At 32.9% G+C, this 15,648-nt stretch overlaps 2 protein-coding genes across 2 annotated transcripts in view; both read right to left on the minus strand.

Annotated features, from left to right (window-relative positions):
- LOC143198704 (uncharacterized) overlaps window positions 1–15,648 on the minus strand; it is a 237,424-nt gene that overhangs the window by 48,220 nt on the left and 173,556 nt on the right. The window lies entirely within an intron of this gene.
- Window positions 1,717–12,619, minus strand: LOC143199039 (uncharacterized). Its single transcript, XM_076408760.1, has 4 exons — window positions 11,763–12,619; window positions 10,596–11,667; window positions 5,615–10,544; window positions 1,717–2,320 (listed from the first exon to the last, which is right to left on the minus strand). The coding sequence occupies exons 3-4, from the start codon at window positions 6,213–6,215 to the stop codon at window positions 1,896–1,898; spliced, it is 1,026 nt and encodes a 341-aa protein (XP_076264875.1). The 5' UTR covers window positions 6,216–10,544; window positions 10,596–11,667; window positions 11,763–12,619; the 3' UTR covers window positions 1,717–1,895.

Genomic DNA, 15,648 nt, shown 5'->3' on the forward strand with positions numbered 1-15,648 from the left:
ACCGATTAGGAACATTTACTACGATTGAAAAAATAATTTGAAGCACGTTTTTCTTTTTTACTAACCTCCACTTTGTTCAAACTAAACAATAACGAATATAGAATTTATTAAATTCAACTGCATTTAAAACTTAACATCAACAAAAAAAATATGCTACAAAAACAGTTCGTGAGGGACTCATCTAACAACTTATATAGTATATTACCAAAAAGTATTGTGATTTTGTTAAATGTAATAAATTAGATTTCCTTAAAATTTTAAAACCGTTATATTGAGATTGCTTGAACAAATGATTCTGTATATTTGTATCCGCAAAACTCGATGGGTTGATTGTGAATTAGCACTCAATATCGCATATTAAAAAAAGTGTTTATATATACTTTGTACTCCGAAGCTTTAACAGAAACAGTTCGTACTAACAAGAATAAGATACTATATCTCTACTTATAGCGATAGGAAAACTGAAAGTGACAAAATCCGACAAAAAAGTACCAGAGATCAGAAAATATATTTTATTAAAATACAGCTTAATAGTTCAATCAAAAGAGACGAAAACGTAATTGGAAGATTTGAGAGAGGCCCATTTTATCAAACAGTATCAGGGAAATATATCACCATCCATCTCGATGGTAAATTAAATTGGAAACATCATGTTAGACAAAAGGCTGAGTAGAACAAACTCAAAATTTAACAACTGTATTGGTTAGTCGGAAGATACACACTGTTTGACTTACTATTGAAAAGATTATAGAACACAAAGCCTGTGGGGTACAAATTAATGAAAACTAGGCTTTAAAAATACAAGAAGACTGAAGCAAATGAAACCACGAACTTGTAAAATAATTTTTTTTAATTTATTTATTTCGCACTCGACTTTCTTGTATATTGATCCATATACAGAGAATCATAAAACAAACGGTATACACATATAAAAAAATCACAATACTTTTACATAACCCTGTATAGAAATATATTATTAAATGAGTATTCTAGTCGATTTTCATATTATCAAAGCTTAGCCCTTTAAGAATATATCCATAAGAGAATTTTAAATATTTTCAGGATCGTCTTCCCTCGTAAAACCTTAAGTTCAGAAAACCAAAATAATAATAAATATCTATTATTGATTGAAGCCTCGGAACTTCGAGATGTTCAAAGGTAAGATTCGGAGGCTTCAAAGGAGGCCAGAACTGCTCCTTTAAAAGAAAGATGTAGAGAAATGTCCACTGTAAAGAGCAGGAATCGCAGAATTAAAATTTAAGTTAAATTTATTTAACTTTACCTATAAACGCATTATCTCGAAATTACTTTATTCGAGACAGTTGACATGATATTTCCGGTTCAACTGAACCAATTTTCTTGAAATTTGGTGACTCTCTCTATACATTACTCTATCACGGCGTTAATATTTATGACGTCAGAACGTTAAAATGTTGCCGCATTAACTTTTTAGTATAAAACAAATCTTATATTTTTACATACTGCATTTGACAGTATAGTTGATGTTAACTGTGACGTCCATTGGCTATTTTATAGCTAGGATTATATAACGTTTTTAATATTTTAAAAAAATTCGGAAACATCAAAAATTAGTAAAAAAATATCTCGTTTTTTTTCGACACGCAGGGCTTCTCTAGTTTGAGATTTTTTTTTGTTTCAGATTACTAGGAAGGTTGCATCATATCGATGAGGAGATGTTATTTTTTTGAGACTACGTTTTTCATTCTTTTTTTTCTTTTAGGTATTCCTTAACATTCAATAAATATCCACTAAAAAAAAATGATATCAAAACAGTTCACGCCTCTAGACTTGAATACCCTCTTAAAATCTCTAATAAGAATATAAATACTGATTTTATTGAAATAGTTTCAAGATAAAAGAACTAACAACCATATTTACAGATCACCAACGATATTTATAGAACCCAGATCTAGTTTGGCCGCCGAACAATTCTTCATATGCGTATCCATAACACCTTTCGAAATATATCCCTTCTGACATATCATGCATTTGTACGGCCTCTCACCGGTATGAGTCCGTTCGTGAATCCTCATCGGCGATCTCTGAGTAAACCCCTTGCCGCAATATTTGCAAATGTACGGTTTCTCGCCGGTGTGGACCCTTTCATGCTCTTTCAGTTGCTCCTTGCGCGAGAATCTCTTCGTACAGATTTCACAAGCGAACGGTTTATAACCGGTATGAATCCGTCGATGAAATTTGAGTTTTTCTTTGGACGAGAGGCTCTTGCCGCATATGTCGCAAAGCACGGAATGGTCCACACCTGGTGAACCGTGATGTGTCATATTGTGACGTTTTAGACCTAGAACATAATGTATAAATAATGTAATAAATAACATAATAATAATACACGAATAATAATTTTATTTGAGTGAGTGTGCGTTTATAATTTCGCCAAATAATATTATTATTTTAATTAAATTATATTACAATGCCACATAGTTTATGCCACCCTTATTATTTGATTTGATGTAAATGTATCAGAATGTTGTCATTGGTGTAAAAAATAAATTGTCTGTATTGAATCATAGTATGATTTAACCAAAAAATAATGATAAAAATACCATGTCTATTAGAAGAAATATATAGCGCCTTTTCTGAAATTTGACTTACTTTTTAATCTATCGTTGTAGTGCTATTATAGGGACAAGATAAATTACAAATACAAAGGATAGACAAAATAATATGAACACCATACAATAAAGTATTTTTGTTGTATGTTGGCAACATGGCTTCCGTGTAACTAAAGTGAGACATATTTTTAGTATATTGCTCAATTTTTTTGCTAAGTCTTCTAGGTCACATATTAGTATCTTGTAGATTATAGAAGCTTTATTCTGTAACGGTCAAAACAAGCAAATGGTAAAATGTGGAATCCCTTAATTTCTTGCTTAGCGAGGACATCTGTGATGAAATCAGTTCAACTGTTCAACGTTTCACGAGCGATAATATCCACTACGATAATAACAGCATACACACAGGGAAAATAAGGATTTAAGTTTAGAGATAATTTTGAGAAATGTTTTGTGAAGCCCACTATCTAAGTGTCACTACTTTGAACTGATTAGTTATTTTAATCGCTGTTTTGATTTGATTGGTTTCCAGAATGCGTTTCTTGTTTATTTGTTTTGGACACAATTATCAGTGTCTCTTACGTAGGGATGAGTATTTAGTTTTTTATACGGTTTAGTGATTTAATTTTTTAAAAATTAATCTCTTAGAACTTCAACAATCTGCCCATGGGCAATAACTATTATTATATGATTTCCGTTATATAATATAACTATCCTGACAGGTAGATGATCGCTTCAGTAAGTGATCTGTTGCACAACTTATAATCTAAATATTATTCTAACTTATTTTAAAGTCTATCCTAACTTATTCTAAATACTGTTCTAACTTATTCTAGAGATGATTAAATCTCACTCTATGTGTCTATTAATGCGTTTGAGCCTATGCACTAATAGTCTTTCAGAGTACTTTGCACTAACACTTCGAAGCACACTCGTTATGGGTTCTAAGGGGATATCGCGCTGAATCAGTTTGTTGGGGACGTAATATGGAGCATCGACGATGACTCGCAACACTTTATTCTGGAACCTCTGGAGGATAGCTATGTTAGATTTGCTAGTTGAACCCCACAGTTCAGTACCATAGGTCCAAATAGGACTAAGTACTGACTTATACAGCAAAACCTTGTTATCTAATGATAATTTAGATTTACGCCCTATTAGCCAATACATTTGGATTAGTTTAAGCCCATGCTGTTTGTATTTTGTCACTATATGTTTTTTCCATGTCAAAAGTCGATCAAAATGCATTCCCAGATATTTAACGTTGTCTGCTTGGAGAACTTCATGATTATTCACTTTTACTGAGGGACATGTTCTTCTACTAAGGGTGAATGTCACATGGGTAGATTTTGTCTCGTTTGCTTTGTACTCCATGTTTTCAACCACACTTCGACTTTGTTAAGGTGAATTTGGAGAAAGCTCCAAATTCATGTGTGGCTAGTATTGGAAGTGTAAGTTCATTAATATAATATTAGCCTGAATCTAAGAAGTGTTATGTACTCAGTTGCACAGATAGTAAAGTAATGCAGCATCGTTTCCTTTGAAGTATTCGGCTGCCTTGAGTAAGTTGACGTAACTTAGTCTATATTAATAATAATATAGTCTTCCGAAAGGAGCTATGTCAAGAGGATATTTCTTATTATTCGATCAACTATTGTTAGTTACAAATCCACTAAAAAAATATTTCATCACACGAGAAATTTTGGTGCAAATTATAATAAATAATAAATTAGATAGTGTAAACTTTTATTGCCCAACTAAAAACAAACATGTTAAAATGCTATCAAATAAAAATAACTACTTTGAGGGGGTTTATTATTTTAAAGAAAAATATTTTGAGTAATTATGCGAATTAATATATGGGACTACTTAACCAAGATAGTTTGGAATTTTTGTTTTTGATCTATTAGAGATATATATCTAGCGATCAATTAGATATAGATATTATATTTTTATTGTATAGATATATTAATTTTATGGGTATATTAATTTTACCAAATTATATTTCTATACAATTTTATTTAGTAATGTTTTACAGAAACTATATTGTTTTTTATTTGAATTTCATTGGCAGATGAAACGTGACGTCAGGACAGTCACGTGCTGTGCGTGATCCCCTGCGTGATAAACTTTATGAAAGAATCAATGAAATGTCTTCGCAGCAAAATGTTTTCCTCACAGGAATCTATAGCGCAGATATAAACTGACCAATAAAGTGGACGTAACGAAATTTTTCTGTAGAGACTCCTATGGAGTTTTCACAAATGATCATACACAAAGCATTGAAAAATGTCATGGGCGAAGAGGAATAGTGGATGAAACCCAAAGTCTGACAAGCAAAAATGAGACGGTTGCTACTACGAATTCATCTATAATGGAAGGCAACGCTAAGCTGCCAAAAAAATTATGATGCGATCATAAAACTGGACACTTAATGAAGTGATGCGATACGGTTCCGTTAAAATTGGGGCGACAATATCGTGGTATTCCGCTGGTCCTCCCATTCACATCACTGGTGGGTTTACTGTTAATAAATATCTCGACATATTCAATGATGAAGCTCTTACTTTAACTAACATATTGCTGCTAAGCACCGTAATATTCAAATATTATAATGCGCCTATACCCACAGCCGAAAAGGTTCATTCTTAGTTTGAGACCCAGACCTCAACATAATTAAATTCTTATGGGCAGTTTCCATCTCCAACATCAATGAATCAATTGGCGGATGTTCTGGTGCAAGAATGGAACGATATTTCTTTGAAACGAAATTATTCACACTACTACGAATCTATGCCCTGAAGAATCGCAGTTGTTTTAAAAATAGACGGTTCCTAGCACCTTATTAATAAAAATTGGGTATACGTGAGGTGTTCAATATTATTTTGTCTAGCCACTGTATGTATTTGGAAGTAAAATATAGAATGACAGTGTCTTGTTCTGATTTCCTGTACATCATAACGATTATAGAAATTTAAATAGATATTTAAACATTATCGACTATAAAAAAACACTTTGCTTACCTGAAGAAGACGTATAATGTTTTTTACAAATAGTACAATCATATTTCACCAGGGGGCTACCGGTTACGATTTCCCAATGCTGAGTTCGCCGGTGACTAGATAGAAACCAGGAAAACATAAAATATTTCCCGCAGATCTCGCATTGGAACGGTTTCTCGCCGGTATGAAAGTATTTGTGTTCGATGGCGTGAGTGCTGATGGTGAAAGCCTTATTGCAAATCTCACATTTATATTTGGTGGTTCCCTCGTGCGCTCGAACGTGCATCTCAATATGGTACTTGGAAGCATTTTTATAATCGCATAAATGGCAAGAATATTTGTTGTCCTTGCTATGCTCGATCGAATGCAACACAAAAACAACGTTATTTTTATACGTCTTATTACAAATATCACACTGAATAGGTTCATCGATAGGAGGAGGATTTCTCTCCTGATCTCTATTGCTTCTCGTCGATTTTTTCTTCCCCTTCTTTTTTAACAAACCTTCCAATATATTGGGTTCCTGTTTCAGGCTTATCCCCAGTTTAGATTTTATATTACCATTGTTATCATTTACTGGTTCATCGGTTTTTATTTCAGTTTCCAATACCTTAACAACCATTGAACTATTGAATCCGTTAAGAGCATCGCTGTTGTGTTGTTCCTGATTATAATATTGAGTTGAGATTTCGTCATTTTCTTGCTTTATGGATGTTGCGGGGATTGCCTGTCCATAAATTATGTTATTTAAAATAGATTGGTCAAAATATCTAAAAAAATGTTAATAATTAGTATTATAATCATCTATGAGTTAAATATAATAAGCACAAAATATACTTACTGTACTTACTTTTTCTATTCGTGGTTTTACATTAATAATGAAATACACATAGCGTGTTTTTTATATTAATATGTATATAAACATTTGCAAATTTGCATATGCATTTCTGCGATAGAGATATCGGAAAAACATTATGACAGTCAATAGTTTATTTAGTTGTAAATTTACATATATTAAGGGTACAAATTCAAAACAGCTGTTTAACAAACAATAAGTAAACAGAAATAAGTTTTGAGCTCACGTTTCTGAGCGCCATTTACACAAGGTTTTTGCTTTTAATTGCATTTTGATGCGCGTAGTGTGAAAATAACCATTTGGTGAAAAGTGTGACCATTAACCATTAGTGAAAAAGCTGAATGGAGATCATAAGTTAGCAATGAAGATAAAGTTAGCAAAAACATGCAAAAACTTTGATGCCATATTCATAAAAAATCATTTCCCATTGATTATAAATCTTGGGAATAATACAAAAAGAAGGATAATGTATAGCATATGAATTAAAAAAACTGCTCCAACGACAGAAATGAAAGGGGTTTAGCGTTATATACTTACTAAAGATGGTACTTTTTAAGTTGTACTCCTAATATTTATATTATAGAATATGTTTCTGTAAAATCAACTCAACTTCCTGACTGTATTTTCTGATCTCAAGTTTGGGATTTCAAAACGTCGATAACGTATTGTTATTATCATAACAAAGTCTCAATTAAATGATATTGTTCATGATTATAGGTTTTCTTAGAAATATTCAGAGCTATAGTAAAACTATTAAATGTTATTAGAACAATATACTATAGCCACAATGGCACAGATGACCGATAGTCAATAAAATATACCACATACACACAAACACTTAAAAAATAATTTAGGAGCTACTCAACTAATCCGAACCTGAATTTACTCATAGAAATAATAATACTGATTTATTCCATATATTTCGGACAACTAGTATGTCAGATTAGTACAAGTTTTCATGTGCGAAATAGCATGGCGTTTTACAAAGAAACCTTTCTGACATGTCAGACATTTATAAGGTTTATCGTCAGTTTTGGGAGAATTTTCTTCGTGAATGCTGATCGCAGATTTCTGCGTTAATCCTTTGTTGCACTTTGCCCAGTGTGCTGCCATTTGTTGAGTGTTAACGAAACTTTTCGAGCATATATCGCAAGTGGTGTGCCTACGCTGGTGGACTTTGAGTATGGCCTTGGATGGGAGCTCCAAACCGCATATATTGCACATCACTGAATATGCCTGGTCTTCATACGGTCCACTATGGTATTCCAGATTATGACGTGTTAGCCCTGGAAGGTAATAGAATGATAATAAATTTTTATTTACGTATAAGGACAATATTGACAAAATGATTATTTTCCACTTATTCATATTTAAAAATATGCCTTTAAGAGGATTTTTAAAAATTTAAATTATTTTGAGAGATGTACATGTTTTAGTGACGCGGAATTTAAAAACGAAATTTTAAGCCAGATTTTCTGGAAACTATTTTTCTCGAGACGGTCGACATGACATCTCAAGTTCTGCCGGGCCAGTTTACTTTAAATTTGTTCTGAGCTTTCTTTATACATTATTCTATCGTAACAAAAGTTATAGTAAAACTAAAATAAAATTTGGATTTTCTACGTCATGAAAACACATAGATGATGCTCTACATGTTTAGAATAAGGGTGCAGAAGTGACGTTATCTAGTAATTCTAGAATTATGTCACTTCTGAGTCGGTACAGAGAAGTTATGTGCTCGACTAGCTGAAATAACATCACTTTTAAAAAGAATATGATATTTTGCTCATTTCATTTATAGGTATACCATTATTTTACTTTAATAAGATTATACCTGGGAAGTCACTGCTGCCACTAATATCTAAGGTTTTTGAAATTCCTGTTGAAAATAATAAAACCGATCATAAAGAGAAAAAACTCAATAACAACACACCAGTTTGGGTTTATTAACAAGCACTCAACAATTGACCAGGTCCATAGAATAACAGATGTTATTGAAACCTACGAAAGTAAAAAAGTATACTCAGCTATATTCTTAGATGTAGCACAAGCTTTCAATAAGGTTTGGAATGAAGGCCTTGTTGATAAACTACAGAAAATGCTACCAAAACATCACACCGAACTATTAAAATCATACATTACAACCAGAATGTTTAGAGTCAAACAAGAAGAAGCTTACCCTAAAATAAAACAAGCTAAAGCAGGTGTACCACAAGGAAGTGTACTGGGACCAATGCTTTATCTACTCTACATATATGATATACCACAAATGGAGAACATTACGATGGCTACATTTGCTGATGATACTGCGATTATAGCTGTCGGAGACAATAGTGAAGAAGCCTCCCGAAAATTACAATAGGCAAGTGACAATATAAATAATTGAAGATAAGCTTGGAAAATAAGAATTAATGTAAGTAAATCTGTACATGTGCAGTTCACCTATAAACAGACAGTATAAGCACCTATAACATTCAATAATACTATCATTCCATATAGCAACAACGCTAAATATCTCGGAATGCATCTTCATTGAAATGAATTGAAATATAGGAAAATGTACTGGCTAATTGGAAGAACATCACAATTATCAGTACATAATAAATTGCTATTATAGAAGAAAATACTGAAACCTATATCGACATACGAAGTTCAATTATGGACATGTTCTGACATAGAGTAACATAAATAAAATACACATTTTTCAGAACAAAGTTCTGAGAGGTATTGTGGGTGCACAAATACTATAGGACTAATTACCTACATTGAGACCTTCAGATACCCACAGTCAGTCAAGAAATCAAGAGAATTGCAAGGGGGCATGAGGAAAGACTACATTCTCATGATAATATTGAAGTATTGTAACTTTTGGATACCACCAGAAAGGACACAGACTGTTTAGATTTCAAAAATGTTTTTCATACCTACAACCAAGTATAAATATTGCTACTACTATGAACAACATAAAATCTGGATATATATTCATCAGTTTTCCTGAATAGTGATATTTTACCTTATTATCTTTCAAGTGTGCTTTTCAGAAATATGTATAATTTTATATCTTGGACACTGTAACTGTTATATTAAGTTTGAAAATTTAGGTTTTTTGACTTGTAATGTTATTCTTGCAGTGGTGATATTAGATGTTTGCATGTACTTTGATCCACACTTTCTTTTTCATTAAAAAATATTTGTAGAGAAATTTTGGTATAATACACGTTAACCTAATATCTTCAGCGATATGAAACAACTCGTGAACAAAAATGAAAATTTCAAACAACTCGTGTGGTAGTAATTTTCCCTCTTCTGAGCTTTTCCCATCGCATATCACCAACCAGCTTCAAAGTGATCAGTTGGTAGTAGATAAAATAATACTGTAAATAGACAAATAGGTTTAGATAGGTATTAATCTAAATTGTATTTATATAGTAGAATATAAAATAATCGGTCAATTGAAAAGTCCCCGGCCTTCCGTAATAAAACAATTTTTTTTTGGTATAATTAGTTTTTTTTATACAACATAATTCCCTTCAAGGGTGGTGCACTGATTATAGCGACCCTCCAACTTTTCGATACAATTTTTGTAGTATGATTTGCCTTTTGCTTCAAAATAGGCCTCAGTATCGGCGATCACCTCCTCATTCGACGAAAACTTCCTCCCAGCGAACATTTTTTTGAGATCTGAGAACAGGAAATAGTCGCTGGGGGTTAGATCCGGAGAATACGGTAGATGAGGAAGCAATTCGAAGCCCAATTAATGGATTTTTGCCATCGTTTTCACTGACTTGTGACACGGTACGGCACTTTATTTTTCTTCAAATGCTGACGTTTTTCGGCGATTTCGTCTTTCAAACGGTCCAATAACGCTATGTTATAGTCGCTGTTGATGGTCATTCCTTTTTCAAGATAGTAAATGAAAATTATTCCATGCGCATCCAAAAATACAGACGCCATAATCTCGTCAACCGACTGTTGCTTTTTCCCACGCTTTGGGGCAGGCTCATCGTGTGCAGTCCACTCGGATGACTGTCGATTGGACTTCGGAGTGAATGAATCGAGCCATGTTTCATCCATTGTCACATATCGACGCAAAAACTCGGGTTTATTAGGTTTGATCATCTTCAAACACTGATCCGAATCATCAACTCGTCGTTGTTTTTGGTCAAAAGTGAGCTCGCGCGGCACCCACTTTGCACTTTCTCATAGTCAAATATTCGTGAATATGATGTACAGGTTCAGTTGATATTTTTGAGTGTCTGCTATTTCATTCAATTTCAATTTACGGTCATTCAAAATCATTTTGTGGATTTTTTAAATGTTTTCGTCTGTAACAACCTCATTTGGACGTCCACCGTCGTTTACCTTCTTCGGTGCTCATTTCACCGCGTCTAAACTTAGCATATTAATCCTTGATGGTTGATTTTCCTGGGACAGTGTCCGGAAAGTCGGCACCAAGCCAAGTTTTTGCTTCAACTGTATTTTTTCCCTTCAAGAAGCAATATTTTATCAACACGCGAAATTCCTTTTTATCCATTTTTCACAATAACAAAAGTTGCTTCACTCAAAATGCTATAATTCACAAACTAATGATCCGACAGCTGTCAAATTTATAAAAACGTATGGATTTAATTCTAGTAGCGCTGTCTATGTGTTAGGCCGGGGACTTTTCAATTGACCTGTTACGTGTAGCAGATAAGTTAAATAAGGATTTTGGTTACTTAGATATTACAACGATTATTGTGTACATATTTTATTTTAAAGATTTTTTTTTGTGTTAAAACTATAATAAGGTTCGATTATTATTTTAATTTTTAGTGAGTGCCCTACTGATTTCTTCAAGTCGGTTCATTTATTTTGTTAATATTTGAAAAATGTTTCTTTTTTTAGTGTTAGATACTTATTCAAAATATTACGCTGTTATTTTATTAAGTATTACAGAGTGTAGGCCAAATAAAGGTGCAGCCCGTAGGAGGAAATATAGGAATAAAGAAACAATGATTGAAAATCAGGAACGCTTCAGGCTCAGGGGTCTATTACCTAACCTAGACAAATGTGCTAACCAAGCTAGAATAACAAAAAAAAGTTGTTGCCCCAGCCGGGAATCGAACCCGCGACCTCCGCAAGTGAGCTGAACGCTCTAAGCACTACACCATAGAAGAAGTTGCCTGTAATATTTCTACGCCTTCTCATATGATACGGTTAGTGTTTAAAAGGTAAACTGAATGGCTATTACACTGAACGACTTCCGGTCTTCGATTACATCAGATCAGCATACAGAATAACATTGTAAACAAAAATCTGATAATTTTATACAAAAAAAAAATATGTAAAAATTTTGTAGGAGCCTTTAAAATTTGAGGGTCTCCAACGATTCCATTTCACAGTTGTTTATATTGATACTTTTCATTTTCACCAATAAATATTAAAATTAATGCAAACATCTAATACATATACTAGAATGGGTAGAATTATAAAGCTGAATTCAAATTATCGAAATTAAAAAAGCACTGGAACGAGAAAGAAGAAATTCTCATATTTGGAAAATATATAATATTCAAACATTAAAAGGTAAAAACTTGGCAATATTGAATTGTGATTTATCAGTTTTAATTTTACAGTCCAAGATCCCGTGAACAAGAGTCCAACCACTACTAGTAACAAGGATTAGCTATTATGAAAATTCACAGGATGTTAATGGATAATAAAAATATAAAACTTTGCTTTTATAGTATGATAATTCTCGTCCTTAATAGTCAGACATATCTATATCAAAAACCTTATTATAAAATATACTAAATTGTTACAATCTTTGATAATCGATCGATGATCTTCTTAAGAGATCTATCTTAGCAACAAAAAGGTTAGTCGGGAAACATTAAGCCATGTTACGCCTCCATGAAACCCCACAAGTTGCTTAGTAGCTGCAGACTAAATAGATAAGGATAAGATAAAAGTAAGATCTGTTTAAAGTGAAATAATATAAATACAACTTATCGTAATTTTAGTATATGTGAATTAATAAATGTACGAAATAAATTAATGGTTGTCCTAGAAGACCGGTTTAAAATTTATAAGAACAAAGAAAAGTTAAATTCTGTATTTTTTAAAATCTTTCGTGGGCTCTTGAATTATCTTAAGAATTTACTAAACAGCTAATGAGAACGAAAATAATGAAATTTTGTACCTTATTATGTGTAAATACGAGGGTTATTATTTATATTTCGGGAATAGGCAACACCGTTGTCATGTGAGTACATCTGACTTCCATCGTAAAGTTTGACATTTTTAACAATATACCTACATAGAACATTTTGTCGCACGGAGGCTATTTGCTTATTTTATATTTAGTTGCAAGTTTCCTCTCGGTAAAAAATGGAACTAAAGTTATGTTCGCGTTGTATCCCAAGCAATTTGACAATCGCTCAAAAAAAGGCTCGTGCCGATTGGTGCAAAGAAATGCTTAAGAAGTTCAATTGCGGTGCTTCGAAAAACGTTTATAAAATCGTGACAAGTGACGAATCATGGATATATTCGTATGAGTCCGAAAGTAAGCAGCAGTCGACTGTATGGGTGTTCCAAGATGAACCAAATCCAACAAAAGTTGTTCGCGCACGAAGCACTTCAAAGAAAATGGTGGCCTGTCGGGAAAACTGGTCATATTGCAACAGTGCCTCTAGAGGATCGTAGAACAGTAAATTCTGATAGGTACACAACCATTTGTTTGCCAGAAGTCTTCGGTGAAATGAGGAAAACAAACAAGATACGCCGGATTGTTCTTCATCATGATAATTCGAGTTCCCGCACATCGGCTCAAACAAGGGACTATTTGAGCACTCAAAACATCGAATTAATGGGTCATCTGCCGTACTGATTTGACACCCAATGACTTCTTTTTGATCACATCAGTGAAGAATACACTGCGTGGTCAACGATTTTAATCGCCCGAAGAAGCTATTGAAGCGTTCAAAAATGATGTTTCGAAGATTCGGAATGGAATAAATGCTTTGAAAATTGGTTTCAGCGTATGCAAAAGTATATCGATCATCGTGGCGAGTACTTTGAAAACAATAAAAATATATTCGCAGCTTAACTATTTGTTTTTTTCCTATTCCCAAAATATAAATAGTGACTCCTGTATAACTTTGCTTACCTGAAGAAGATATATAATTCTTGTCGCAGATAATACAGTGATGCTTTATGACAGAGCTGCTACTTGATGTTTCACCATGCTCCATCTGTTTATGAGAGTATAATTGCCGAGAGAACATAAAATTCTCTCCGCAACTATTACATCGAAATGGTTTCTCACCAGTATGGAAATACTTGTGCTCGACTGCATGGGACGACACGAGGAAAGCCTTCTTGCATACCTGACATTTATATTTAGTAGCGCCATCATGGCTACGAACATGCATCTCCGCAAGGAATGACGAAACAGTTTTAAAATCACACAGATAACAAGAATATTTATAATCATCATCGTGTTGAATCGAATGCAACACAAAAGCAACACCAGTTTTGTAAGTTTGATTGCAAATATCACACTGTATGTTCTCGTCGGGCCCATCGTCGCCATCATCACTATCCTCGATTTTTATCACGTACTCAATCTCTTGCATTATTTTACTTGGAACAGTACTCGAATTTTCAACAGGCAAATCTTGAATGGTGATCGGTTCAATTTTTATATCCCTGATTTCAATTTCACTTTTCAACTCGGTACCCATCGTGGAATTATCGAATCCATTAGGACTGTCATAATCGCACTGTTTCTGACCATAATCGTCATTTGGAGGTTCCTCGATTTCTTGTTTGATTGATATTGTTGGCTCCCGTACATAGACGACGCATCTAAAAATTATCAACAATTAGTACTAAACCTCCTATGTTGTTAAGTAAAGAATATAAAAACTAGGTCTATATATAGCTATATCTAAGAGGACCCATCGGTCCTTAATTAATATCTATAGTAATAATGTTCATGTATTGAACATAATTAAAAATATTGTTTTTTCCTGCTAAATACACTTCACTGCACTACTAGATCAAATGGTTTGATCCTTTCGAATCTATATTCATTATTATAAATAATATCATGTTAGACAAAAAGATCAAGCCGATCATACTGGCAAACGAATCACAAAACGAAAACACTTCTAACAACCTAAAATCAAAGATATTGGAGTATTAATCTATTATAAGGATTTGGCTATTTACGTGGTAGACATATGGGGTTGCACTACAGCATGAAATCAAGTAGTACTGCAAATCTGCGAAATAAAAGTTTTTCGACTATCAACACTTATTGGTACAAATCCGACGAAGAACTATACGATGACCTCAATATAATCAAATATATTTACGAAGTTATGCAATAGTTCACCTTAAACATGAGAAAAGGTTATTAAATAATAGCAACATAGAAAGAATAGAGCTACTGGACAGTATGCAGCAAATCGGAAGAACAAAAAACATAATAATGAGCTAACACAGTGTATAAGTGTTTAATCCAAACTTTAGATTAAGTGGTTTAATTTATTGTTAATTTGGGAAATACATGCTGTCGTATTTATTACATACTCGTCCTGCTTGTTTATTGATGCAACTGCACCAGAACAGCAGTACTAATAAACATATCTAATGTAAAATTTAAATAAAAATAAAATTATAAATGTATGTCCTAATAATTACGTGTAAATTCCCATTTTTCTTTGATTAACTCTTTACTCTAGGTCCTATTAGTTTTCACTCGCTTGATGTAATTTCCTGGTTACTTCTTCATTGTAGCCTCTAAAATAAAGCTATAAGGATAATATCGTTAAATAAGGGCCGTGTCTTAATAGAGTGACCACCGTCTATAAAACATAGACTATTTAGACCCTTAGGCCTCATATGGATTGCATTCCGTTCTAAAGCAGATCCAAGCGTAGGATAATTAAGGATTTTTTATTATATAAATATATAGTATTAGGATTAAAATAAATACATTTTGATCGACAAACAGTAAAATACTTTCGATTAAAAAATTAACGAAAGAAAATATTAATATACTTAGTGAAATGATAAATAATGATAAAACCAATAAATAAATAAATACATATTTTTTATTATATTCTTGCCTGTTTACCAATTATGCTTTATCTGTACTGGACCTACTGATTAACGTGGGTTCCTTGGTTAAGTCAAGTTTACATTGAGG

This window comes from Rhynchophorus ferrugineus, unplaced genomic scaffold, assembly GCF_030347505.1.
Source record: "Rhynchophorus ferrugineus isolate W39M unplaced genomic scaffold, kcgeb_rfMv2 rfM6, whole genome shotgun sequence".
NCBI classification, from domain to species: Eukaryota; Metazoa; Arthropoda; class Insecta; order Coleoptera; family Curculionidae; genus Rhynchophorus; species Rhynchophorus ferrugineus.

Excerpts from the sequence above, each read along its gene's own strand:
- LOC143199039 (XM_076408760.1), bottom strand. The coding sequence starts at position 6,215 with ATGGTTGTTAAGGTATTGGAAACTGAAATAAAAACCGATGAACCAGTA. Across the intron at positions 2,321-5,614 it reads ACATTATACGTCTTCTTCAG|GTCTAAAACGTCACAATATG; the intron begins GTAAGCAAAGTG and ends ATTATGTTCTAG.